At 46.1% G+C, this 27,319-nt stretch overlaps 2 protein-coding genes across 4 annotated transcripts in view; both read left to right on the top strand.

The window, feature by feature from the left end:
* Positions 1-7,275, top strand: part of NPHP1 (nephrocystin 1) — a 40,815-nt gene extending 33,540 nt beyond the window's left edge. The window contains exons 19-20 of one of the 3 annotated variants that reach the window (XM_048842418.2): positions 1,115-1,159; positions 3,086-3,911. In XM_048842418.2, the coding sequence (XP_048698375.2) occupies positions 1,115-1,159; positions 3,086-3,295 (255 nt within the window). In that variant the 3' untranslated portion in view covers positions 3,296-3,911. Of the gene's footprint in view, positions 1-1,114; positions 1,160-3,016; positions 3,912-7,174 lie in introns of those variants that run through there. The other 2 variants (XM_075127277.1, XM_075127279.1) reach the window with 2 other exon arrangements.
* A 6-nt stretch (positions 7,276-7,281) lies between these two features.
* Positions 7,282-27,046, top strand: MALL (mal, T cell differentiation protein like). Its single transcript, XM_048842420.2, has 4 exons — positions 7,282-8,773; positions 23,741-23,908; positions 25,604-25,741; positions 26,568-27,046. The coding sequence occupies exons 1-4, from the start codon at positions 8,666-8,668 to the stop codon at positions 26,628-26,630; spliced, it is 477 nt and encodes a 158-aa protein (XP_048698377.1). The 5' UTR covers positions 7,282-8,665; the 3' UTR covers positions 26,631-27,046.
* The last annotated feature ends 273 nt before the right edge of the window (positions 27,047-27,319 follow it).

Below are 27,319 nucleotides of genomic sequence, written 5' to 3'. Positions count from 1 at the left end.
AAAGTGGTATTAAGCAAGTTGATTGCTAATCGTCTTAGCAGAAACATTTACTGTTCAGCCATATGGTTGATGTTCTTCAAAAATAAGGTTGCAAATTAAAAATTTACAATTTTTTTTTTAATTTAAAACATTTAAATAGTGACAATTTAAATAAATTCAATTATTTGCAGTCTTCAGGTTTTCTCCTTGTCTACACTCACCTCAGTCCAAATTAAGGAACCAAAGTTAAATGTTACAACACTGTTTGGTCACCCAGTCTGAAGAAGGCCCAAACTGTGTTAGAATTGTTTTCTTAAAAAATGATTGACCTTAGATTATTTTTAATGGGGTTCTAACTAGTTAGGGGCAACTTCTGGTGATTTCTATACAATTTGGTCCAGCAGTCATTCGTTTAAATAATGATAATACACATTTAGATTCCTTAAACATAAGGAAGGCAAAGTTCAGATGTGAACTAAACAAAAAATAAACTCTTATAAAATTCCCCATTGAAACACCATAGATTTTGGCAAAAATTCCCCCAATGAAATCTAATTGATTTTGGGAATAGACTGAGCTGACTTCATCAAAACTCCCTGCAGATTACCACTGCTCCTGGAAATGACCATAATTATGCACCCTCTTGACAAAAGGGACATGGAAACCACCTTTATTTATTCCTTGAATCCTCCTTGTCCTCTTTGGGTCCATGACATTTCCCAGATGGTGAGAAGAATGTTAGAGTATTGAGTGGGGGGTCACTCTCTGGTCTCCCAGAGGTACTTAAAAGTTCCAGGAAAAACTTTTCTCCTCCCCCTGCTCTCTTTCTCTCTGTCATTTCCCTCTCATCCTTCCAGTCCAAGTCCTGTCCTGCTAAACACACTTGTTCTGGAGAATGTATGGCAGTGACTAGAAAGATAGGTGGAGGGAGGACAGATCCCAGATTTGTGCTAGAAAGCTCTGCATCCTGCTTTGTGGCCTCGTCTGCTCTTTGATGTCCGAGGACAATACTCCAAGTATGAACTGGATTGAATCAAGTCAAAGAAATGTCTTTTGCAGCTCAAAAAATGTCCTTAAATGCATCTTCACAGTTTTCCAAACTCAGTCTGATGTCAAGTTCTGCATTTTATTTTAGAGTGCTTGGGCAGAAAAGGAAAGCACATTAAAGCGATCAGAAAAGGTAATAACAGATTTTCTCTATGCGATATTAAATCTTATCCAAGCCAAAGGTATTTCTATCAGTGCTTGTAACAAGGCGAGACTCACCCTTGCAGCGCCACCTGTCAGTCATCCTGGGAATTAGCTCTTTTGACCCAGAGTGCCCTCTGCAGGCTGGTGCCTTGCTGCGCCTAGCCCCCCTGTCCCTCCCAGACCCGATGCCCTTTGTGCTTGGGCGCTGCCCCCTGGCATTACACCCGCTCTCTGGGTCTCTCCACACAGGGAAACCCCCAGCCACTATCCCCACCTCACTTCAGTGGCTACTGCCAGTCACCATCTAGCCCCCTTTCACTGGGGCCGACTGCAGTCAGTAAAAGCCAATCATCACAGGCAAGGGGGGTTTGGACCAGCTGCCTCTGCCTACCCTGGGCTGCATCCTTGCACCTTTCTGGCCTTTAACAAGGCTGCAGCCTGGGGCTTTTCCAGGCGGGAGCTCCCTTGCCATATTCCCCAGCCCTGCTCCCCTCAGGTACTCTATTCAGCTTCCCAGCAGCCAGGCCTTCTCCCTCTAGAGACAGAGAGAGACTGTTTGCTCCTGGCCCACTGCCCTCTTATAAGGGCCAGCTAGGCCCTGATTGGGGCGTGGCCACAGCTGAGGCTGCTTCTCCCTTCAGCCTTCCCCAGCCACAGCCCTCCCCTGGGGCTGCATTTAACCCCTTCCGGGCAGGAGCGGGGTGACCAGCCCGCTACAGTGCTGTAACTAGCTGGAATAATTTCTGTCGCTAAAATGATTATAGTACTTACTTCTAAACTGATTTCTGTCATTAACAGAAATGGGTTGAGAAGAATTAAGTACTATAAATACAGTTCTTCCCATCCTTTTTCATCCACACTTGTAGTATAGTATCAAAGCAACAAAGAAGGGATGTGATGTTAGCTTATAATTATAGCCAGCTTGCCTCAGTGTTAGTATAGGATCGTCATGGGTTGCTTTCAACCCTCATAGTCCATAAATGTAAATATCCCCTAGTGGTTTTTGGTCAGTGTAGTATGACGGACTATTTTGTTTTATAAACAAATAACACTGAACATACATGTTTTATTGGCTGTAGGCCACATGCTTTTAAAGTTGAACTGCTAAGAATAAAAAGGTACCCCTTGTAGTTTTGTTGGGGCCTGAACTAAAGGCCACTGACGTCAATGGGAGATTTGGATCAAGTCCTTGACATACTGTATAAAGATTACATCAGTTTTTCCCATAATAAATAAGCTTCCCTCCAGCAAAACCAGTGAAGACAAGACTGGAAATCCCTGGTATTTCAAATGTAAAAACACAAACAGGAAAAACATTTTTCTGGGGGAAAAGAAAAGGGGCTTTAAGACTGTCTCTATATGGTAGATCTTAAAGGAGCAGTAAAGGACACACACAGTTTTTCCCTTTACGCTTAACAGTTTCATGTTATTTCCTTTTTTCAGTTAAGTTTCTTTCACAAAGGAGCCCATTTGTATCAAGGCAGTTTTATCAGGAGTGTCATGAAATAGAACTGGTACTTGTTGGCCCCACTGTATTTTAGTACATTAAAGTATAGTGCAAGAAAAGTTAGGGTTAAACATTTTAAAATAAACCAAATTAGGCACACTAAACATCAGTGTACATGATAACAACACTGCTGGCATTTACATGACAGTAATTTTTTAAGCATCGTGGGTTTCTCAACACCAAGTATCTAAAGATGTTCCTGAGAACTGGGAATAACAGTCAGCAGAATTACTATATCTTCTCATTTTATTTTTGTACATATGACTCACTAGAAATGCTTTCAAACCACACAGGCTTTTGCGGGGGCCTTTCTGAACGATTTCATTTTCTTACTTTTAGAGAGACCAAGAATTTCTGAAGTCTGTGTTTTTCCTGGTGTACCATGACTGTGTCTTCCCTCTTCTCCAGTCCACTTTCCTCCCAGAGCACAAGTGGGCAGATGAAGAGTCTGAAGCCTCGCGCTGGAAAGTGATTGCTGACTTCCTGAAGCGGAACCAAGAAAAAGACAGTGCACTCTACTCTCTGCTCTCCTCAGAAAGTGTTCACAAAGCTTTTGATATTTCAGAGATCACATACGACTTCTTAGGGCAAGCAAGGAAGAGCAGTGCCTCAGTTTGAGTGGACTTTTAAGGCCCTTACACTGATGCGTGTACAAGACTAAATTAAAAACATAACTAATCATCTTACCAAAATGAGAGAGGATTATATTACCACATGGGTTGGATTTATTGTTTGTCCAAAGCATATTTTGCAAGCAAATTGTATTGTACATAACAATATTTGCACATCATAAACTTTTTTTTACACAGCATATACTACTGGTTTATAACAAGTATTTTATCTCCTTATTTACATGATTTTACAAAAAAGCTTTGTTTTCATTTTCAAATGAGTACCGTTATCAGTGAAATCCATTGCTCCTCCTGTTTTGTGTAGCTGAGTGTTGTGAAGCAAAAGTAACCCATTATCCTCCTTCAAAAACCCTCCTTAAAACTCTCCTTTGCCGCGATGCCTACAAAAACCGGCTAGGCTGCTGGTGTGCTGAGACCACAACCTGTCATGCTGAGACCAATATTGCCTTATTGTTTCCTTGTACTCCCATATGGGTTTGTCTGCATCCGTCTGTTGTCTCTTGACTTATATTTAGATGATCCCTGCCTCAAAGAGCTGACAATCTTTTTGTTCTATGCCTAGCAACTTGGGATCTTGCTCAAATAAATTGGTTAGTCTCTAAGGTGCCACAAGTACTCCTTTTCTTTTTGCGAATACAGACTAACACGGCTGTTCCTCTGAAACCGGTCTATGACTAGAGGTCCTAGGCAGTGCAATAATACAAATAATAAGAACATAATGGCCATACTGGGTTCGACCAATGGTCCATCTAGCCCAGTACCCTGTCTTCCGACAGTGGCCAATGCCACATGCTTCAGAGGGAATGAACAGAACACGGAATCGTCAAGTGATCCATCCCCGGTTGCCCATTCCCAGCTTCTGGCAAACAGAGGCTAGGGACACTTCAGAGCATGGTTTTCATCTCTCCCCGTCTTGGCTAATAGCCATTGATGAATCGATGTGCCATGAATTTATCTAGTTCTTTTTTGGCCCCTGTTATAGTCTTGGCCTTCACAACATCCTCTGGCTAAGAATTCCACAGGTTGACTGTGTTGTATGAAAAAATACTTTGTTTTGTTTATTTTAAACCTGCTGCCTATTGATTTCATTTGGTGACTCCTAGTTCTTGTATTATGAGAAGGAGTAAACAACACTTCCTCATTTACTTTCTCCACACCAGTCATGATTTTATAGACCTCTAGCATATCCCCCCTTAGTCATCTCTTTTCCATGCTGAAAAGTCCCAGTCTTATTAATCTCTCCTTATATGGAAGCTGTTCCATACCGGTGACTATTTTTGTTGCTCTTTTTCTGAACCTTTTACAGTTCCAATATATCTTTTTTGAGATAGGGCGACCATAGCTGCATGCAGTATTCAAGGTGTGGGCGTACCATGGATTTATAGAGAGGCAATAGGATATTTTCTGTCTTATTATCTATCCCTTTCCTAATGATTCCCAGCATTCTGTTCGCTTTTTTGACTGCTGCTGCACATTGAGTGGATGTTTTCAGAGAACTATCCACAATGACTCCAAGATTTCTTTCTTGAGTGTGAACAGCTAATTTAGTCCCTGTCATTTTATATGTATAGTCGGGATTATGTTTTCCAATGTGCATTACTTTGCATTTATCAACATTCAGTTTCATCTGCCATTTTGTTGCCCAGTCACTCACTTTTGAGAGATCCCTTTGTAACTCTTCACAGGCAACTTTGTACTTAACTATCTTGAGTAATTTTGTATCTGCAAATTTTGCCACCTCACTGTTTACCCCTTTTTCCTGATCACTTATGAATATGTGGAATAGGACTGGTCCCACTACAGACCCCTGGGGAATGCCACTATTTACCTCTCTCCATTCTGAAAACCGACCATTTTTTCCCTACCCTTTGTTTCCTATCTTTTAACCAGTTCCTGATCCATGAGAGGGCCTTCCCTCTTATCCCATAACAAATAATATTAATGAAGCATGGACCATAAAGTTGAGCCAACTATTTAGATGTAACAATATTTTCTATAGTTCATTTAGAATGGCTGTGTTGACGTCTCAGTTTCAATATGGGCGTCTCCTTAATGAGAAAAATGCAGGAATCTAGGCACAATGCCCAAGTGACCAGGTAAATTAGTACACAAAGAAAACAGCAATAAAATACTTTTTTTAGGGAACTAGTTTAGCAAAGTCAATCAGGCTGAGAAATAAGTGTTCATCATGCATTCCCAAGTAATGAGCAGCAGGATACTACTGTAGAAGAATATTTTTAGTGTTTTCTTTAGGACACTCAGAAAAGGTGTGCTGGTTTTGTTGCTAAGCAGGGGCTCAACAGGATAAATAAAACCTCTATACTCTTATAATGTTAAACAGATACCTGTGTTTTGGGGTTTGGTGTCAAGTTATCACTGACTTACTTCTATTGTAACCACCGCCATTAACAACTTTTAATCTTTTATTAAACTCCTGGAAGAAGAAGGAAAAGCCCAGACTTGCATTAGAAACTTAGGAGAAAAAGTGTTTATACAACTTTTTATTTCTTTTCCCTCTCGCTGGATAGAGCCTTTTACTGGAAAAGTTCCTTGCTTGACAGTCTGGTAGATGGTGTTAAATGTGTTTGTTGGGAAAAGATCAGTTATTGGTATTGTCTTGAGTTTTTCTGAGTCTAGTCCCGCATTTGGTCACCAGGAACTGTTGTAGTAAGTGGCACCAGACAGTCTCTCTGCTCTCCCTGCTGGCACAAGGCCTGTCTGGAGTGCCCAGGAAACAGGTGGGGCCGGCAAGCAGTGCCAGGAGCCTGGGGACAGGGCCTGAATGCAGTTTGGAGGAGATTAGAAAGGGATTCGCCGAAGACATGGAGCGGAAGGACCCCTGCCGCCGAATTGCCACCAAAGACCCGCAGCAGAAGAAGCGGCGGCGGGTCCTTCACCCCCGGTGTGTTCGGCGGCACTGAAGGACCGAAGTGGGGGAGGGGGAAATGGAGAGAAGATTGGATGAGGAGCCAGAGGGGAAGGGGGATGGAATTGATACTGGCTGGGCAAGGAACATGGGACCGGGAGCGAGGAGCCTGAGACGGTACTTCCAGAGAGGTGGGACTAGTGTTTGCTAGGCAAGGACATTGGGGGTGAGATGAGTAGCTTGAGAATGGATACTGGGACTAGCTAGGTAAAGGGTTGCACTGGAACCAGGGGTGGGGCAGAGACAGGTTGGAGAAGATAGGCAAGAGTTTGAAAGTTGCACAGACACCCTTAACTCTGGCATTTCCTAACTTTTAAGTCCGTGATACAACCTCAATAATGTTTTTTTAATGTAGGTTTTGTGTCTCTCTTACATATTGGGTAAGCACTGTCCAGGGTAGGCCTGCATTGCAAATCAAGTAGGCATACCTGTGCCAGCTTTAATCCTGCTAGCATGGGTAACAAGAGCAGTAAAGACATGGCGGTGTGGCCCCTGGCATGGGCCAGCAACCTGTGTACTCAGAGTCCCTGGCAGGCTTATCCTGGGGCAGCTGGTCTGGGCTGATATCCATGCTGCCATGTCCTCATTATCACTGCTACCTCTGCCAGCTACATTAAAACTGGCGTGGCTATGCCCACCCATGCTGCAGTCAGACCTTAATTTGTGGTGCAGATGTACTGTAACGTGCAGGGGAGAGGGCAGTGCTGTGGGGGGAGTTAACAGATTGGGCATACCAAAGGGTGAGAACTTATTTAGGGTAGTCCGAGGGGCAAGACCTGGGTGAAATAATCTCTTAATGGGAGGAGTGGAAGACCCAGAACTTGGGAGGTTTGAGAATTAGCAGATAACGCACTGTAGGAAACATTCCTGCCCTGGCAGGGTGATGGACTGGATTTCTTAATACATTTCCCTCTCTCATTTTTGTTATTCTTTTCTAAGAGTCAGCAAAACCTTGGAGAAGATTAAGGCATTGATTACACACTGCATGGCATTGCCGGTTTGCAGGCGAACTCCTGGGGCCCTGGTGCATACATATGTGTGTAAGTACACGCTGTTATGGAGTCCCAGGGTCTGGTCTATGGCCTTTGGCAGCTGGGATTCCTGTCTCCGTGGCTCCCTGCAGTGAATCCAGCCAAGTGGGAGTCCTGCGCGAATATCGTACTGTGCCCCTTCAGGGCATAATTCTCTCAGTGAGCGTTCAGAGCAACACAGGCAGCCTTTGCAAAACAAGTTCACCGTTTATAAGTCACCTGGCTACAGAGTCTGAAAGTCCTTTGGGTTAGCACAGAGAGGCAGATGTTACACCATAGTCCATTGTGGTCAAACCAGTGCCATGAGGTGATGGTCTCCCTCTCTGGCTCCTTCTCTCGTCCCTTTTGTCCACCCAGGTGATTGCTCCCGAGTCCCTCCAAAGGGCAGTCCTTGTCCCCATCGCCTAGCACTTTCCCCATTGGTTCTCCAGCTCAGTGCACATGTCCCATCTGCTGGGTTTTCCTGCTGTTCAGTGTAGATTGTTCAGTCATTGGGGTGTCTCTTTGTCTTGCTGGATCCTCTGTTGATCTGGGTTGGTTTCAGCATGTTCTTTAATGGCCCAGACAGCTAGGTGACACACCCATTATGGCTTGTATTTTGTCCTGACAGCAGAGTTAATCCTCCCATTCCCTGCCAGGTAGCTGTGCAAGGTGTAGGAGGAAACTGAGGCACATATCAGAATCCTAAAAATATTACAAATCATTCCCACTTTGTCACTCATGCTCTTATTCCCTTTCCAACGAATGTACTTTTGACAAGGTTCCTTCCCCACTCTGAACTCTAGGGTACAGATGTGGGGACCTGCATGAAAAACCCCCTAAGCTTATTTTTACCAGCTTAGGTTAAAACTTCCCCAAGGTACAAACTATTTTACCTTTATTGCTGCCACCAAGCATCTAACAAATATATAACAGGGAAAGAGCCCGCTTGGAAACGTCTTTCCCCCCAGAATCCTCCCAAACCCTACACCCCTTTCCTGGGGAAGGTTTGATAAAAAGCATCACACAGCAGAGAGAACCTTTGTCCCCCCCTTGAAAGTATCTTGTCTCCTCATTGGTCATTTTGGTCAGGTGTCAGCAGGGTTATCCTAGCTTCTTAACCTTTTACAGGTGAAAGGGTTTTTCCTCTGGCCAGGAGGGATTTTAAAGGTGTTTACCCTTCCCTTTATATTTATGACAACTTGCCTCACCTGAGCCCTTTGTTTAATTAGCCAAAGAGTAACTGATGATTCTTTTGGCTGCAAGGAGTGGAATGACCTGCCAGGCTGGAACTGGTTTTACTGATTACAACCAGATGGGCGTGTCAGTGGCTAGTACTTTAAGCGGTGCATGCCAATGGTGTTGTACAGATAACCAAGGATAGTGGAGCAGACCCTCTACCCGTCTAAGCAGAGAAGAGATGGCGTCAAAAGATCCCCCTCTACCTGTTACCCACACAGAACCTGACATGCCATCTGGAGCAAAAATATTTAGAACCGTGCCATATGCTTTTATCCTACCAGAGCTAGTAAGTATACTGAAAGTTTTTGATTGATTGATTGATTGCTATGGCAAAAACTAAAAGCTATTTCAAATTGGTGTGTGTGTGTGTGTGGTGGTGGCCGGGGAGAGCGTCCAGAACTAGCACAAAAAACAGCCATGATAAGAAGAAAACTATGTGGGGGGAAAGTTTACTGTTGCAGCTACTTACATTAAAAATCATAAGGTCTGTGTCAGGGCTTGAGTCAATCAAAATAACATAAAGCACTGAAATCAGCTTGTCATCCTTCCATGGTGTAGAAGTTGTTTTATCTTTTTATTAAGTCAGATCTTGGAAGTTAAAGAAGCGTCTGTCATTTTCTTCTCCAGGGCTGTATTTCTCTGGCTTTATTGAAGTTTTCTGGGGGATCAAAGGTTGTAGTCATGCAGTCGGCTTTTGTCATACGCAAGCAATGGCAGATTTTCTTAATATTCCTGAGTACAGAGTCCTGGACATGCATTCCAGTATCTAGTCAGATTATGGCAATTGATGTACTTTGATATACAAGACATCATTAAGGTCTGTTCATAGTCATTACATCGATAACACAGAGCCTGCACCACCCACCCAAACAATTATTTGGCATTTGTTAATTGCAACTTCATATTCAGACAGCCATAGGAAAAGATAAGCTGACATTTCCATTAGAAACTTCAGCATTTTGTCTTTATCATTGGCTTTGTGCTGAAACTGAGTGCTGACTATGGTACCATGAACACAACACTGATAAAATAGCATGTCAAGGAGTGATACTCGGCTCCTGAGCCATTGACGGCTAAATTAGCGATCAGCGTAACCCAAAAGAGCCACAGCAGTGTGAATTCATTTTCATTTACTATAGTGTTATATATTCATATTTAAACAGTATGAGAGGGAAAATAGTGTGTGTGTGTGTGTATATATATATATATATAAAAATATAATTCTTACAGCACAATGACTGACCAAGTTATCAACTTGTGTTATCAACTACAATTGGTTAATAATATAGTAAAGGCATCCTGATTGGTTAATTACTTAGACTGGTTAATAATTAAATTGGTGTTTTAATATTATGTGCTGCAAAGAGCTGCAGGTGACACATTAATGAGCCACTTTCAGCTCGCGAACCTCAGTCTGAGCATTGATGAGGTAAATCATGAAATGCCTTTCATTGTAGCATGTGTTAACTTTCATTTTAAGTACTTTTTTGTCTCAACAGAGGCAGTGTTATGCTTCTTTAGTATGAACTAGTGACTTTGGACACCTTTAAAATAATTTTAAAGGACCTGAATTGCCTAAAATTTGCAAGTACCGTATATCATTGGGAGTGGGAGTGGCTAGCTAAGATTTATCCCTTGATTGGATCCCATTTCATGGAGATGAGAGGATGGTATCTCTAGATGAAGAATGTTCTTCCGCCAGTGCTCTGTAGACACAATAGCTGTCGTCTCTGAAGTTCTTAAATCTCACGTTATGTATTGTATACCTATTTAGGAGGTATTCTCCTTTTGAGACACAGGAAGAGAGAAGCTAAAGTCCCAACCCGTCATACATTCTTACTGTTCATTGGTACAATGTATAAGGCCTGATATTCCACTCACCCTGCTATAGATCAGGATAGTGTTTAAGGCCTCCAGCTCACCTAGCTTGACCTCTTGTATCTCACAGGCCACCACTACCACCCAGCCCCTGCCCACTCATCCCAACAGCTGAAATGAGACCAAAGTATGACAGCTCACAGGACACTAGATGGTAAGACAAGCAGAGAACAGGAGGGACTCAGGTGCACCAGTGCAGGGGCAGAGAAATGCTTAAGTGAGATGATCCTGGCAAGTGACCCACACTCCATGCTGTAAAGGAAGGGCAAAAACCTCCAAGGTCACTGCCAATCTGACCTGGGGAAAATTCCTTCCCGACCTCACATATGGTGATCACTTAGACACTGAGCACGTGAGCAAGAACCAACCAGCTAAGCACCTGAGAGCAAGAATGCACAGTGCCACCTGAGAGCCGTAGCCTTCCCCCTCTTGGGTCCCATCTCCAGCTGTGGCCAACTCCGATTCTTCAGAGGAAGGAGAGAGGAAAAAAAACCCTCCCAGAATACACTAGGGGGGAAAAATCCCTTCCTGACCCCTGCTGATGGCTAGATGAAACCTTGAAGCATGAGCTTTTAGGAACCTAAGACATAAACCAGAAGTGAGTGACCTTGGCTGAAGTCAATGAGTTCACGTCTCCTCTCTCAACAATTTTAAACTGATGTTGCTCCCACTGACTTCAGTGTGAGCTCTGAACTGGGCCCAGTGGGGTTGAACTGGTGTGTGAAGAATACCCAGTAACAGATGCATAATATTAGAGGGTATTGCGCATTATGTAGGATAAAAGGAGCATACATGGACACATCACAATGATTGCTTTTGAGCTGCTATAATTTTGAGCTGTCATTGTGCCACGTCAAAACTTCCTACTACAGAACTGCTACTTCACATGTGTCAAGCATTAACTGGGGGACCGGATCAATGCTTATAGCTAAGGTTGCCTACCATTTTCCACTATAAGACTCTGTTCCGTTGTTACTTTTCCAAACCATTTGGGCTGAGGTTTTCCCACACTTGGTGTCTGCCTCAGGCTGATATTTTTATGGGAACGTTTTAGCGAAAAGAATTCTGCCCTTCCCAAGAACTAGGTTAGTGAAAAATATGTGGTTTTGCCCATATTTAAAAAAAAAAAAAAAAGCGTACAGCGATTTCACTGGGAAGCTCCAGCCACTCCGTGCTTTGCAGCAGGGACTTGAAACATGGTGGGGAACCACGCTGGTGTCTGGGATGTGTCAATTGCCATCCCTATGAAAATCTGCCAGAACTGGCCCAGATTATGAGCCCCTGCGAATTGCAATTCATAAAGGCTTGTTATAGTTGGAGAGCTAAATTCTTCAAAGCTTCCGTTGGCCCTGAGTATAGGGTTGCTAGTTTTGGTTGGATGTATTCCTGGAGGTTTCATCACATGACAATCTTTAATGAAAGATTAGTTTTTAATTCCTGGAGATGCAATCCTGGAGGGTTGGCAACCCTAACTGAACATGTTCCATCCCCCTCCCAGCACCTATGTGTGATGACTGAGCGTGTTCCATCATAGGAATGTAGGAGCTGAGCCGGACTTTCTGTACAAATGCTCCTCCTGGCAGCTGGAGGCGGCTGTGGCCCCAGGCACTGGAACTGAGAGCAGGGAGACAGCCCTGCTGGGCTCTCAGTGCCCCCTGCTGGATACGGGGCCCTGGGGAAGAGGAGGACGAGGTGTCTAGCTGGGAGGGGAGCTAGGAAAGCAGTGATAGGAGCAGACATGTGGGAACAGAATGGCAGCAGGAGCCAGGGGTGGGAGCGGATATGAGCGGGGGGGCAGGGCTCGGGAAAGAGAGAGACGGGAACTGGAGTGTGGGCTGGGGGCATTGGGGATAGAAGCAGAGTTGGAACGGGGGTAGAAGCTCAGGGGAGAGGTGCAGGAGCAGAAGGGGATGAAGAAGACAGGATTTTGGAGGGGCAGAGGGGCTAGGAGCTTGGAGGGATTGATGTAGAGACGGGGATAGGGGCTGAAGGGTTTCTCAACTGTGGGTCACAACCTCAAATTGGGTCACCAGAATGTTTCCAAGAGTCACATGAGGGCTCCTGCAGCTCTGGTCCTGTGTGGCAGGCTGGGCTCAGCGCCCCTGCTCCAATCACTACAAGCTCGGGGGTCGTCATGATGACAGAGGGGCCGGCCGGGCCAAATCTGAGTGAGTGGCGCTGCGACCCCATGCTCCAGGATGCAATGTCTCTCCTACAAATTCAGGGCATGGGGCCAAACCCATGCAGTGCTGAGACCCTGGAGGTTGCAATGCCTGGATTGGACAGCTGAGCTCAGCCATCCCTTCAGGACCAGAACCACAGGAGCCACTGCAGCAGAGAGAGTGGGATGGACTCTGCAACTCCTGTCTTCCCCCGGGGAGAGAACCCAAACCCCCAGCGTCTTCATACCCAAGGGCAGGACCCAACCCTCACACCCCCCTGGCCTATGTACTGGGTGGCGGCAGGCCAGTAGCATTTACAAATAGTTCCCACGCCCTCAAAGGTTGAGAGCCCCTGCAGCGAAGCACACCCCCCTCCATTAGTCCTCAAGCTCGTGGTGCTCTTGCTGCCCAGGGTCGCACACGGAACGCTGGCATGGCCTAACCTTGGAGGGCTTGGCGTTGCGACCGTCACGTTCTTGTGACCTCGCTCTGGGTGGCTGAGTCCATAACGTTACACTGCCGGGCCAGGGGAGTTATTTAGTTGCTGCTCCAAAACCACAGAGAAAGCAAAACACAGAAATCCGTGAGGGTAAAACGGTTGAGTCGTAGCGGAAAGTGCTGGCAGACCTAGCAGTCTGGGCACTGCTCTGCCTTAAGACCTCTTGTTGTGCCTAGATATTGCAGGGCTGTCTCGATAACACGGGATGTTACAGGCCTCGTCCGGTTTTCAAGCTAGGGTGCCTAGAGTTGGGCACCTACGGGTCTGTTTACACTACAGCTGGGCGCAAGCCTCCCTGCCCGGGTCGACAAATGTGCACTACCGTCGCTCGATCTAGTGAGCTAAAAATAGCTGAGTGGGCACCTTTGGGCCTGGGTGGTGGCTTGGGCTAGCCGCCCACGCTCAGAGTCAGTGGGTTGGGCAGGCGCGGGCTCGGGCGGCTCATCTCAGCTGCCCGCCCGCGCTGCAACAGCCATGTTGCTATTTTTAGCATGCTCGATCAAGTGGAGCTAGCGCGAGTCTGTCTACCCAGTGTTGATGTACCCTAAGGGCCTGATCCAGCTCCTGCTGGAGTCTTTCCGTGGCCACCAATGGGAGCTGGCTCAGGCCCTAAATATATAATGACACGCACACAAAAAAACTACATCAAAAGAACATTAAGGCTGCAAACCAAGGCTCCAGAAGTTGGAAATGCCAGAATTAAGGTTGTCTGTGCAGTTTGGCCCCCATGTGTGTATTCATGATAGTCTGTAATTACATGATCTCATGCTGGGTTTTTTTCCAGAGGACCCTGCCTCATGCAGTACACAGGCTGGGCGGAGCTCATGAGCAGCTAGTCAATATTTTGTTTTATCCTCATTGTCCCCATGAACACAGGGAAATGGAAAGCGTTGGGACACCGTAACGCTAGGCAATACCAGCTCTGCCTATATTTTAGGCAGCAACTTACCCATTTTAAGCAACAGAGTGCTGCTTTAGGTGATTATTGATTGATTCATTTAGTCTCCCTACTCCATCCCATTCAGATTGAACCATCTGTAGAAAATGGACATTACCGTTCAAAGCCAGGACATGTGGTGGAGACAGGGTGTCTTTATGTCATGTTGCCATAGACAGAAGGAGCAGATAGGCTGGGTCATTGTGCCCCAAGGTGACAGATGACCTGGGCCTAATCCTGAAGAAAGTGAAGACTTTCCAGAGAGGTCTCGCAAATGAAACACCCCAGTTTAACTTAGTTTTGGGGGGATTAGCATATGTTGGGAGAGTGCTGCAACCCTGACTCCTATGGACGTGGGTCTCAGATCCCCAAACATCCATTGGGCTAACATGAGGAGCAGGGACCTGTGCCAGCAGGCCAGGCCAGAGCAGACGGGGTGACTGTGACCATGTGCTCACGACCAGGCTGGTTAACTGTGTGATGCCCTTTGGGTATCCACCGTTCAGCCCAGCTGCTTTGTCAGAGCAACCCTGTCCGTGTCTCATGGCGTGACTCTGCTGGACGGACAGCAAGGGCCTCTTAGTGCGTGTCCCCCCTGCAGGTGAGTGTCCGGGCTGGGTGAGCCCGGGTGGGAGGTGCCCACGTGACTCTAACAGCTGGAGTGGTAATGGCGCTTGCCTTCAGGGGGCTTGGTGCAGTTACCAGCACCATCGCATACTGCGGTACCCAAGCGCTCACAGTGGCAGGGCTGGTGACCATGCAGTGCAAACTCTAAGGAAGGGGATTGGTGGTGAGGGAAGAATTATTCACTTCCTCCTACTGCGGTGCCTGCTGGCTGATTGCAAAAGACTGGTAACCCCCTGTTGCATGCCTCTGGGACCTTTCATTTGAAGATCTCCAAGCACCATAGGCACAAGTACCTGAGCCCGGAGGTACAATTGTGGTTAGATCCGTTTGAGAGCAGCACTGCTGTCACTGAGGTACAGGTGTGTTACCCGAGGGCAGACCTGAGAATACCTGGAGCTTGGCGGGCAGGCTCGGTTCCCTTTTGGGGCAGCCGGGGATCCCTATGGGTTACAGCTCTATGGTGGCCTTAAAGGGCCATCCCCCACAGCCTGCACTCTGCCCTGAGCCATGGGGCAAGAGGGTGGTCTTCCAGGGACACGTCCTTCTAGGCTTTATGTTGTGTATCCATTTATTGTCATTATGTAAATTAGGCAATGATACTGCCAGATTTTATAACTTTTTTCACGACGTCCCTTGACTGTGCTAGGGGTCACGACCCACAGTGTGAAACCCTGTACCTCAGCCGGACTCTCTTCTCTGTGACGTGCTTTCCCTTCCACAAGAGTCGGGCACATCTTTAGCACTACAGTTCAGAACAGGCTCCTGTAGTCACAGATCAGCTAATCGTAGCAAACGCACCGACTGTAGGATTTATTGGTATGAAATCCTGGACCGCCTGCCTGCAAGCCTCCTTCAAGTCAGTGGTACGCATGAGAACATTCCTGCCTTATGCACACCTCCCGGAAACGCCTTCCTTTGCAGGAGGGTAATGATACAACAGGAAAGCAGTGGCGTAAAAAATCCGACTGGTTTTTGAAGGCACTGGGTGTAGGTTGAGAAACATGTGCTTTATGAAGACCTGGCATCAATAATAATCTTGCCCTGCACTTCTAGAGCATCTTCGAACCACAGCACGAAGCATTTGTAATATGCTGGGGAGGCAGGGAAGTGTGGTTAACCCCACTGTACAGATGGGGAACTGAGGTACAGAGAGATTAAGTGATGTGCCCAATGTCACACAGATAGACTGTGTCTGTGGCAGGGCTGAGAATTGAACCCACATTTGACTCCCAGCCCTGTGCTTCTACCTACTAGAAATCCACCTTTGCTTAGAAATAGAAGGTATAAGCTAGGGCCCACTCACCCTCGTAAACAACTACTAGGGGTACAGCAAACAGATAAGCTGCTGAGGCAGAGAAAGTCTGTGCGTGAGCTGGGGGGTTTCTTTCTGCATGGAAACGAGGAAGGCTACAGAGGTGTGCAGCGCCAGCATGCTTCCATTCTGGGGAAGAAGGCGGAAGGACTCTGCTAGCGGCTGGAGTTGCTGAGAGACAGCAGCAGGGTTGGATAAAGCGTGTAGGGGAGCACTGAAAGGAAGAGAGGGGACAGGTTGAGACCATGTAGTGTGTGTGTGTGTTTCACCTCGCACGACATCTTGGCAACTGTGCCCCTTTTTGTACACTCTGAATCCCAGCAGAGGACCTGTGGGAGCTACAGGTGTTCGCAACTCTGAACATAGGGCTGGGATATGAGACTCTGTGGCTGGGGGGCAAATAAATGGAGGAATCTCTAGGGCTCTGCCCGGGATATGGGCAGCCCACAACCCCTGGGAAAAACCGAAAATCTCTTTTCTAAGGAGAAGATTGACTATTTTAAACTCTCAGGGTCTAGGCTGACAGCTGCGAACGGAGGGTCTGAAAGTTCCTATCTCCGCTGGCTTTACGGTACAATCTTTGGAAAGTTTTTTCTAAAGGTTTCAGAGTAACAGCTGTGTTAGTCTGTATTCGCAAAAAGAAAAGGAGGACTTGTGGCACCTTAGACTAACCAATTTATTTGAGCATAAGCTTTCGTGAGCTACAGCTCACTTCATCGGATGCATCCAATGAAGTGAGCTGTAGCTCACGAAAGCTCATGCTCAAATAAATTGGTTAGTCTCTAAGGTGCCACAAGTACTCCTTTTCTTTTTTTCTAAAGGTTATCTGTATCTGTCTATCAGCAATGCTGACCGTGCCCCTGTAACTCTGCAGGTGCAAATCCTCTCCAAACCACACCACCAATGGCTGAAACGTGGCCTGCCCAAGATCCAAATGTGCAGAAGCAGTATGTTGGGACAGCACTGGAATGGAAGGAAATCAAAGTCGGATCCCAGAAACACGACACCTGCAACGTTTCCTGTCCCACATCACCCTTGTCCTAATGAAAGTCTCAAATGATCAGGGTTCCTTTGAGGTCAATATAAGGCTTTTCATGCCATAAATCTATAGTTTCAGTGAGCTACTGGATTTCTGAATTTAATGATTTTTAAAGGTGAAATGGATTTCTTTCTCATCCTGAAAAACCTGTCTGATCGCTCATGGGGGCGGGTCAGTGCCTCTCTTCAGGTTGCTTCTGGCTTTGTTGCTAGAAATGGAAGGAGAGCCCTGAATAAACTGAAACTAACGTAACAGCGGTGGAGGGGTGGTGGTGAAAAGTTCAAAGTCAGATTTTTCTTGGCACTACTTTTTATAGCTCAGGGTGGGTCTGGGAACACCTTTGCGAAGTATGTATTGCATTTACATCGTTGATCTGAGCGGCTTTGCTAGAAGCAAACATTCAAAGAGGGAGAGAGCTGGCAATGTTCTTGTTTACACCATTATCCCGCCAACACTGCCTGGAGCATTACCTGTGAAATGCTTGTATTACAAGACAAAGGATGGAATCCTGGCTCTATTGAAATCAATGGCAAACCCCCCCATGGCCTTCAGCAGGGCCAGGTATCACCTGCCGGATGAATAATTTGGGCCTGATCCTGATGTCACTGCTTTGTGTAAATCAGGAGTAGCTATTGAAGTCAACGGGAGTTACAGTGATGCAGAAATCCAAATCAGATGCGTTGTTTTTCTTAAGAATATAAGAATGGCCATACTGGGTCAGACCAAAAGTCTGTCTAACCCAGCATTCTGTCTTCCAACAGTGGCCAATGTTCATTGTTCATTTCAGCCTCTCTGTTCTTTTCACTTGTTTCCCAGGCTTCTTGCATTCGTGTCCAGGCACCTAAGATAATTAGCTGATTGCCCTACTTTCTCAGTATGAATCTTCTTGCCTAAGCTCTGTGTGGCTCTGAGAGGGGAAATAGAAATAATAGAAATATCATCTGTGGGGACATCTGCAGGGTACAGTACAGATCCATAACTATTGCCATGGGAACTGGTAGGCCTGAAGATTTGGAGGTCTCGGTTCCAATGAAAATGTCACTTCTGTGGCTTCTAGAGACAAGGTGGGTGTGGTAACCTCTTCTAGTGGACCAACTTCTGTTGGTGAGAGACAAGCTTTTGAGCTCACAGAGCTCTTCTTCGGGTTGGGAAAGATACTCCCAGGATCATAGCTCAATACAAGATGAAGTACCTTTCCCAGACCCGAAGAAGAACTCTGTGTAGTTCTAAAGCTTGTCTCTATCACCAGCAGAAGTTGGTCCAGTAAAAGCTATTGTCTCCCCCACCTTGACTCTCTACTATCCTGGGACTGGGGCACGGCTACAATTACTCTTCATACGAGTTCTGTGGCTTGTCCAATGACTGATATTTTCCATCTGCCATCAGGTTTCCTGGCTATCCAGGTGGTTCTGCTGGTATCTCCCATAGGTTCCCCCTTCCAGGTGTTTGGTCTTAGAAATTCTGGTTGCTTTGCTGAATAATCTAATACTCCTGATCCACTTAGAGGAGTTGGATACAGGGCTCCTTGTAATTGCTTTACATTAATTGTCCAGAGAGCTCCCTCTGAACCCCATTACATTGTGCTGTTACCTCTGCTGACTTCTGCAGTACAAGGCCTGTTGAATCACATCAAATTCTAACCACCCTTTCTTGTCCAAAACCCTCATCTGTGACCTGTGTATTCTTCTCTCACTTGTGACCTATTTCATCCTGGTTGATTGACTTCAGAGTCACATCTGACATATGCCCGGCTTCATCACTGCCTTCCTGCTTCCATGGGTTCGGCTGATTTTTCAGGCCATAGTTCACCTTATTTCTATTGGTCTTTTACTGGTAGCAGAACGTTTCCAAAAATCAGGTCTGTTCTTTGTCTTTAAACACTGGCTCAGATAAGGGGAGCAGAAGCAGCAGGTGACCTGAGAGTTATGGCGAACACGGGACAAAGGAACTGGGTGCACACCGTGGTAACCAGTCCTGGTGGTACCACCATCTGTTTCACACCTGGCCATTTTCTTCTGTTTTCCCAAAAGAATGATGACTTGGGAAGCACCCAGGCAGGCACACCCTCCTTAAGCGCATGCAGTACAATGAGAGCTGTGCTGATGCTCACCTGTTTTTCGGTTTGATCAGAAATTGAAGATTCGCACCAAGTCCACTGGAAGGTTTGCTAGGGTTTTGTGAGCATTTCAAGTGAACCTAAGCCAGCTCAGGGGGTTCCTTTCAATGTGATCCCACCATGGTGAATGGAGTTTTGACTTGGGTTTCGTTTTGATCGCCATTGTGGACTGAAAACAAAAATGCTCCCCTGAGCCTCTGTGAAGTGTAACTGCGAGTTTCACAAGGCTATAAGACTCTCCAATCCAAAGTCAATGGGAATCTTTCCATTGACTACAACAGGCCTTGGATCAGTCTCTCATTGGTTTTGCATCAGATAAGGAGATCTAGATCCCTCACACCTCTTTGATGCTGGTGTAACACTCCTGGCTCTGGTGGAGATACTCCTAAATGTTATATGTAATTGTGAGCTTGTTAGAGACTGTATTCCTGGCGATTTGGGTAAGTCAAAGGACGCTTCCTGATGGAAGTAAAGACAATGGGTGGGGGGGTCACTAATGCTGAAACAATGCCAGTAACAAGTCTTTTGATGTATCTTGCTTTCTCTGTGGCTTTTGTGCAGTACTATAACTCAGCTCAATACTTCCCCAGCCCCTGTAATGAAATATTACAGACAACACCACCAAAAGGGATGTCACAAGAACGTGACAGTCGCAAAGCCAAGCCCTCCAAAGTTAGGCAATGCCAGTGTTCCGTGTGCGACCCTGGACAGCAAGAGAACAATGAGCTTGAGGAATAATGGAGGGGGGGCGTGCTTCGCTACAGAGGCTCTGAACTCCCGGGAAGAGGTCCACAGATTGACGTGACCTGGTTCAAAGGCCTTAGCAAACACAGGGCTTGAAAGAAAATTAATAGTTCTTGGATGGACTCTCTCCACCTAGATCAGGGCTGACAGGCATGAGCCTGTGACCAGAAGAAACAGCCAGTGCAGGAGGATTTGGAGTATATTAGACCTACGAGGGTCTCCATGTGGACGGTGGGTGACACCTGGTGAGCTTGGGTCGATGGCAGATTATTATTTCTTTTCTTACATTTAATTCTATCCTTCACATAACAGAATGTCCATTCTGCAGCCTGTACAAGGGAAGGCCAACACATATGCATGGTAACCACCTCCCACTTTGATGCTGTTCTTGAGCCTTTATCCCAGACCTTTACCTTTACTAAAGAACCCAGTGTGCTTAGATTCAGTCCTTTTCCCTCCTTTTCCATCTGAAAGTTCCAGACTAATTAAGGTCTAGGATCTCTTGGCATCCAGAATTCATAAATCAACCCGTAGACTCATTAATATACTCATCAGAGGTCTATAGAGCAAGTCTTACTCCATTCAGTTGGGCATTCCTGAAAGTTGAATGCAAATAAACAAACTGTGAAGTGACTGATTTGCTCTCCGCTGAAAAATGGAACTTGAGTCTGTTGAGCTGGGTGCGGCAGTGGGTGAGGTGGGGTGGAGATCCGAGTGGGAGGGCACAGGAGAAGTGGGTGTGGAAGAAAGAGTGGACAGGAGGGAGAGTGTGTTAGGGAAGCAATAAGATATGATGGGCGCAGCATTTCTGAGCAGTTAGTCAGTGCCTCGGGGTGGACTTTGCAGCACAAAGATGAAGGTCAAGTGGTTTCAACTGCTTGAAAAGTGCAATTATCCTCTCTAAATTGCCTGTCACGGCTAATAAATAAATAAATGGTCCCACCTCTGCTGCCTTTGCATAGCAGAGTGTGACGCCCTCGCGGGCCAGGATTAGAACAATGTTAGAGCTATTTCACAACAGCAGCATTCTTCTCCTCCCCAGAGGGAATGCTGGAAGGCCATTCTCTCTCCACGATGGGTGCCGACTACAGGAATAAAAGACCACATCCTGGGAGAGGCACTCATGAGCACTGCACCCTCCTCGCATCCAGCGTGAGCCCCGTCTGGCTTTCAGTGGGAGCCTTTCCATTAACTTCCACGGGTGCTGGATGGGCCCCTGACATTTGTGACTTTCGATTGTAGTGACAGGGATGGAAGTCAGGAGCACAGCTGGCTTTGAAAGGGAGGTTGAATACCCTGCAGCATGGGCGGCACGTGACTCGTCCATTTGGGGAGGTTGCACATGCCCAGACCATGGCCCCGCCGCTAGGTCTGCCCCTGCTCCAGCCCCACTTGTCTCCCACTGCTCATGCCTCTTCGCCCCCTCCCACAGAACCCCCCACCCACCGGCTGGGCAGCTGAGCCTGCCGGCTGCTCACCCCTCGCTCGGTGCCTCTTCACGCCCTCCCGCGAGGCTCCCATGCAGGCAGAGCAGGGACGGGAAGGGGAAGAGCAGCGCAGACGGGGCCACAGCTGGGGTACCCACCCTTTTGGCGGCAGTGCACTCCAAAGGCAGCGAGCCAGGTGTCTGGGGAGGCTTAGCCGCCCCGGCCTTATTCCCACCACCTGCACTCTGCGGGTAGAAGAAATGACAGCTGAGGGAGTGAACTGGAGCCCTGTGGGTGTGAATAATGTTTCCTACACAACGTTGTCTGTTCTTGACTATTCCTGTGGCTCAGTTTGGCAGAAGAGTGACGTGATCTCAGCAGCGCTGGCCCTCAAGGCCACATAGCCAGAGCTGTCGGTAGGATAGTGATGTTAGGGGGGATAGCATTGCCCAGCATGCTACAGAGTCCCATTGCACCGTCAGGTGAGGATAAGGACTAAGAAGGGACAAGCTCATGACCCTATGGAACAGACCTGTGTGAAAATGCAGAAAGTTTTTGCCCATTTTCATAGCCCTCCCCCTTTCCTCCCATCTCCAAATTGGCATTTGCAAGAAATTTCACAAGACTCCAGTTTGTAGAGCCTTCTTTTGCAGCAAAAATGATTCCTCTTGAAAATGGCCTGGTTTAGCAGAATATGTCACATAACTGGGAACACTGAATTCCCCTCATGTTCAAATGTCATTGCCATGTCTCTAAACCATATTCTAGCCTTTGCTATGCTGTACAGCTTCTTGGATCCCCGTCCTCATTACTGTGAGCTCCATGGAGCCCAGACTATCTCCTTGTTCTGTCTTTGTCCAGTGCCTAGCACAACGGGGGTGTCACAGAGTCCCCAGACGATGCTCTGAAACTGCTCCCTACGAAGCCAGGCAGGACTCTGGGGAAGTCTCCTTTCTGGGAGCAGACTGCCTGCAGGACACACAGCTCACCCGGCTTCCACCTTCCTGGGTCTGACCTCGGAGCATTCAGCCTCCTCTGCCTCTCCGTGCGCTTCCCACAGCGAGTCCGCTCAGGCGGGGTCCTGGGGAAGCCAGCAGGTCCTGCACCCCAACTCCGCAGTCAGACGGGACTCTCAGCCAGCCAGTAAAACAGAAGGTTTATTAGACGACAGGAACATGGTCTAAAACAGAGCTTGTAGGTGCAGAGAACAGGACCCCTCAGCTGGGGCCATTTTGGGGGGCAGTGAGCCAGACAACCACGTCTGCACTTCACTCCATGTCCCCAGCCAGCTCCCAACTGAAACTCTCTCCAGCCCCTCCTCCTCTGGGCTTTGTCCCTTTCCCGGGCCAGGAGGTCACCTGATTCCTTTGTTCTCCAACCCTTTAGCTCTCGTCTTGCAGGGGGGAAGGGCCAGGCCATCAGTTGCCAGGAAACAGGGTGTCGGGCATTCTCTGTGTCCAGACCCCTGCACACACCTGCCCTCTAGGGCTCTGCAGTGATCATACATCCTTATCCCACCACCAAGATACTTAAGAACTGCCTAGGGGAAACTGAGGCACCCCCACAATATTCAGAGGAAACATTAAGAACTGTCCCGCTTTGTCACAGGGGGTCTGGGCTGTGACTAGGGCTTTTAACCGCTACCGTAATACAAATAATAAATTGCAATAATGGAGTAGATAAGCACTTTCCAGTCCGGCATTAAGTATTGTGACTAATGTACTCTGAACTTTAGAGGTAGAGGCCAACCAGATCTAGCTTTCAAGAAACGAGGCATGCTGGTCAAGTTTTTAAAATATGAATATCTAACAACAGGCTTCTACGTCCATATTGAGCCACCTAAAAAAAAGTGATCTGCTCTTCCAACGTACATAGCTCCCAGCAGCAACCTTCAAAATCCCTGACAAAACTGCTACTGACTTCCACGGGAGCAAGATCCAGCCTTGGATGTGATTGAAGGCCTGCAGTACATTGCGTTTATCTCCCTTCATCTATTGTCCCTTCACTGAATCAGAGAGAGGTCTGCAAATCTCAGGATCTAACTTTGCATAGCGGGAGAGTGGAATTACCATTTGTACTTTGGTATGAATTTCATCCACGTTTCTACATGGCATTTGCTTCCTTCCCCCTTAATAAAATTCCTCTCCACAGCCTCTTACCGGGATATACTGGCTGCATGATATCAGCCAGGAAAAGTAGCATAGGAAGGAACCTTTGCAAGTTTTTGCTCTGTATTATATGCCAGTGCCCGGTATTTTGTGACTCTCTCTTCCAATTCCTCCTTTTGCTCAGCAGGCATTCTAGAACTTCTACTGTTTTTCACTTGATAAATTCCTTGCATTCATATTGTGAGTTTGGCAAACGATAATGAGTGCAGAGCTGGTGGGCCTGGTGTATTGTCTCTTAATATTGAGACAACCAAGCTAGGGATGATGAGAAATGCAATGTATGAACAAGAGCAAAACTGACTCTCTCAATTGGGTTCATTGGGTTTCTTGTTTGTTTTTGGCAGATATTTGGATGCTGGGTCTGGATCCTCGTAGCTGCCACCACAGTGTATTTCCCTATGCTGCAGGGATGGGTTATGTACGTCTCACTGAGTTCATTTTTCTTCTCCCTGATGTTCCTGTTGTGTTACCTGTTTGGATTTCACAGAAACAGTAACTCATGGAAAGTAGTGGTAAGAACACACTCCCTTATTCTGGGTGTTGCTGCCGGTGGTGGCTCTTCTCATTCCTGTGACTGCCTTTCAGCTTCAGGTCTCCCCTCTCAAGCAGAAAGTTGACTTCAGAATGGACTTTCCATGTATTCTGCACTTTCTAATCTTTTCACACAAAAGGGCCGGCAGATGGAATCGTCCCAGGTCATTCTGCAATGTTCTTCTGACATTTCTTCTAACATTGCATGTGAAACTGATGCAATTCAACTAGAATACAGAAAATAAGGTAGATCCAGGGCCACCTGAATCCTCTGTTTGATTCAAACCTCTTGGTACTTCCTTCGTAGCTAAAAAAACAGTTGGTTAATAACAGGGTGCGAGGCGCCCTGGTGTACTTAAGGCTACAAAAGAGTTTTCATTATAATCTACTTTCGTATGTTCATAGCTTATCATTTGGGCTGAAATGGGGTGATTTTTTTTTTTGAGTTTGAAGAAAATCTCTTTAGTCATTTTTAAGTTTTGGGAGAGGGAAAGGAGAAAAGAAAATAACACAAAAGCTCTAGCCGGGCCCTTTTGAGCAGGGCTAGAGCAAAAGCAGCTGAAGACAGCGGTGTGACAAGACTGGGGGTCTGAAATGCTACCGTGGTGATAACAGAGCAATAGCCTGGACCCTGTGATTTCAGAGCCTTTGCAAATTCTAAGCTGCTGCTTAAAAGGAAAATTTCAGTTTCCCACTGTTGCAAAAATGAGTCATCCCAATGTAACATGACGGGCAAGTGCTCTGTTAAGCCAGTCTCGCAAAAAAACTCCCTCTGTGCCCAAACAAGAGCAGCAGAAACGGTAGGAACTTGCAATGCTCCATCTATTCTGCTTACCTCAAGTTGGACATGCAGAATCTACACTTACAGCAGCAAGCCCTCAACTACATTGAACATACGCAGCATTTTCCATTCTTGTTTCCTGCTAGATAATGTATTGCCTTTAAAACACTGAACTCAAGGGGAAAGTTGGTGTTGGGATTAAGGCACGAGATCAGGAGATCTGGGTTCAATTCTTCTCTCTGCTGTAGAGTTCCTTGGTGACTTGGTGTATGTCTCTCTGCTCCACATCTGTCAATTGGTTTAATATTTCCCTGCCATACAGGGATGTTATGAGGGTAATTTCATTGTCTGAGAGTGTGTAGAGCTGGTGTAGGGCTTATAAGCAGATGTATAGTAAATATATACAATAAAATATACAAGTGAGTTAATGATGCTGTTGAACCTTAACTTGGGCCTGTCTTCTCTTTTTGTGATTATTAACTGTGCAAACTTAATGTGCCATTAATATACTGTTTTGCTTCAATTAATAGTGTAGCATCACGGACTGCAAGCCTGGGGAGACACTTTCATTCTAAACCAACTCTTAAGTTGCTTGTGACTTGCAAAATCTTTCCTCTTGAGCATGACTGTCACATGCCTGGTCCCAACCCAAAGAAGATTTAGTTGTTGTGGAACATTTTGAGAAAAATTGTTCCAGATGTTTTTGAGTCATGCAGGCATCATCCTTTCCCACTTTTGTAGAACTGAAAAACAGACATTGGACAGCTGAAGGGCCATAGCTATGCTGTTGTGCTTATATAAAGTACAGCTGTTATATAAGTGATGAGGAGGTACCTGCACTGTGAATATGTATTTCAACATCACAAACCTTCCTCTTCTGTCTCTTGTTTTGCAGGATAGTCTGTATCATGGGGCCACTGCAATTTTCTATATGAGCGCTGCAGTCTTACAAGCTAATGCAACAATCCGCTCTGAGACTGAAGTGCTTGCACAATATATTCCTCGTTACTATCAAATCAATGTTGCTGCCTCAGTAAGTTGAATGCTTAGAGTATTGATTAGCCACCATTTCTTGTAGGCACCTCTCTTTCCTGTATAATTTCCATGGGAAAGTTTCAATGTTGCTGAAACTTTTTCAGTTTTTTTTTTTTTTTTTTGTTGGAAAAAATCAAAGCAAAATATTTCAGGTCAGGTAGGTCATCCCAAATTGAAACAGTTTGGCTTGTCAAACTGAATTGAACCACTTAGTGTCATGTCAGAGTGACATTTAATCTGAGTCTGTCTGAGCTGTCATGGTGCTTGATGGGAGTTGTAGTTGGGAGCCTCATGCCCTTATTCGCCCCGCTGGGCTCCCTGGCCAGACTATATCTCCCATGATGCACCGCGGTCTCCTCTTTGGCCGAACAACAGTGGTGTATCATAGGATCCTAGGGCCACAGTTTACCATGGAAAATGTCATCTAGCCATTGGAAAGTGTGGGCACAAAGCATCTGAACTACAACTCCCATGAGGCACTGTGGCTGTTCAGGAGGATACAAAACAAAAATGTTTCAACATTTCTGAATTGAAATTTTTTGTAACTTGTAGGTCCATGGAAAATTTTGATATTTTGCCTTTTCCTCACAATTGGGGACGGGAAAGACAGAAAATTCTGATTTTCACTCAACTCTGCTCTGGAGCTGTCCCACGGTTTGGGTTTGAGATTTTATTCATTAATAGATTGGCACGATCATTTTAAGGACATAAATCCATTGAAAAAAGAACATTGGAGGGATCACTAAGGACATAGATTAAAATAAGGCTGAAATCGGTAGAGTAATTTCATTGCCTAGTAATGTTGTTTCTATTTTTCCTTTCAGTTCTTTACTTTTATCACTGCTCTGCTGTATATTTTACATGCCTTCAGCATCTACTACCACTGAAGACTGCTGTCAAGGAGAGAAACAGGGTGACAGAGACACACAGCAGTGACACCTGGACTTTGTGTACCTAAAACAATGGTTTAATTGGATTAAGAACATAATTCAGTATAAATATAGGTCATTTGGAGCCTGGCTCTGCCCCATTTTAATTTTAAAAGATACTTCTATAAATCTATATTGAAATCTTAAGTTTTATACCATATTGTGTATTTTCTGTCTGAAAACAGTATAGTTTGGGGAAAAGCTTGTCAATCTTCTGTGTAGGGCTACTTGCACATCTTCTCTTTCCCACGTATCACATCTCCGCTTTTGGTCGTGTCCAAAGGCTCTCTGGCTGGATGGTCACATATGCCTGTGGTAGGGGTTACATGAACTAACTTATTGGAAAATATAAAGGTCTCTTTGTTTTCTTATGACAGCTGCTTTGTTGTGTATTGTTTTTAGTTAAGTTTCTCTGTCATTCCGGTCTGATTAGAACTACAGTTCCTCTGAGCAAGTTCACACCTCTCCTGCCGCTTGTGTAGTGAAACACCCCTCACCTCCGTGACTAGCTGGCCCTGTGTCCAGCACCTGCTCCATGTTCTGAAATCCATCCTTGGGCAGAGGGCCAGCACCAGGGCTATACAGCACTTCAGTCCCATTTACACCTATGCAGTGAAGTCCTGGCCCCACCGACATCAGTGGCCCCA

The sequence above is a fragment of the Caretta caretta genome, chromosome 3, assembly GCF_965140235.1.
Source record: "Caretta caretta isolate rCarCar2 chromosome 3, rCarCar1.hap1, whole genome shotgun sequence".
Lineage (NCBI taxonomy): Eukaryota > Metazoa > Chordata > Testudines > Cheloniidae > Caretta > Caretta caretta.
The sequence above is the reverse complement of the archived record's forward strand: the minus strand, read 5'-3'. Positions and strand labels throughout refer to the sequence as shown.

Coding starts and splice junctions, on each gene's coding strand:
- MALL (XM_048842420.2), top strand. CDS start 8,666: ATGGCGTCAAAAGATCCCCCTCTACCTGTTACCCACACAGAACCTGAC. Junction 8,774..23,740: donor CTTTTATCCTACCAGAGCTA/GTAAGTATACTG, acceptor TGTTTTTGGCAG/ATATTTGGATGCTGGGTCTG. Junction 25,742..26,567: donor AAATCAATGTTGCTGCCTCA/GTAAGTTGAATG, acceptor TTTTCCTTTCAG/TTCTTTACTTTTATCACTGC.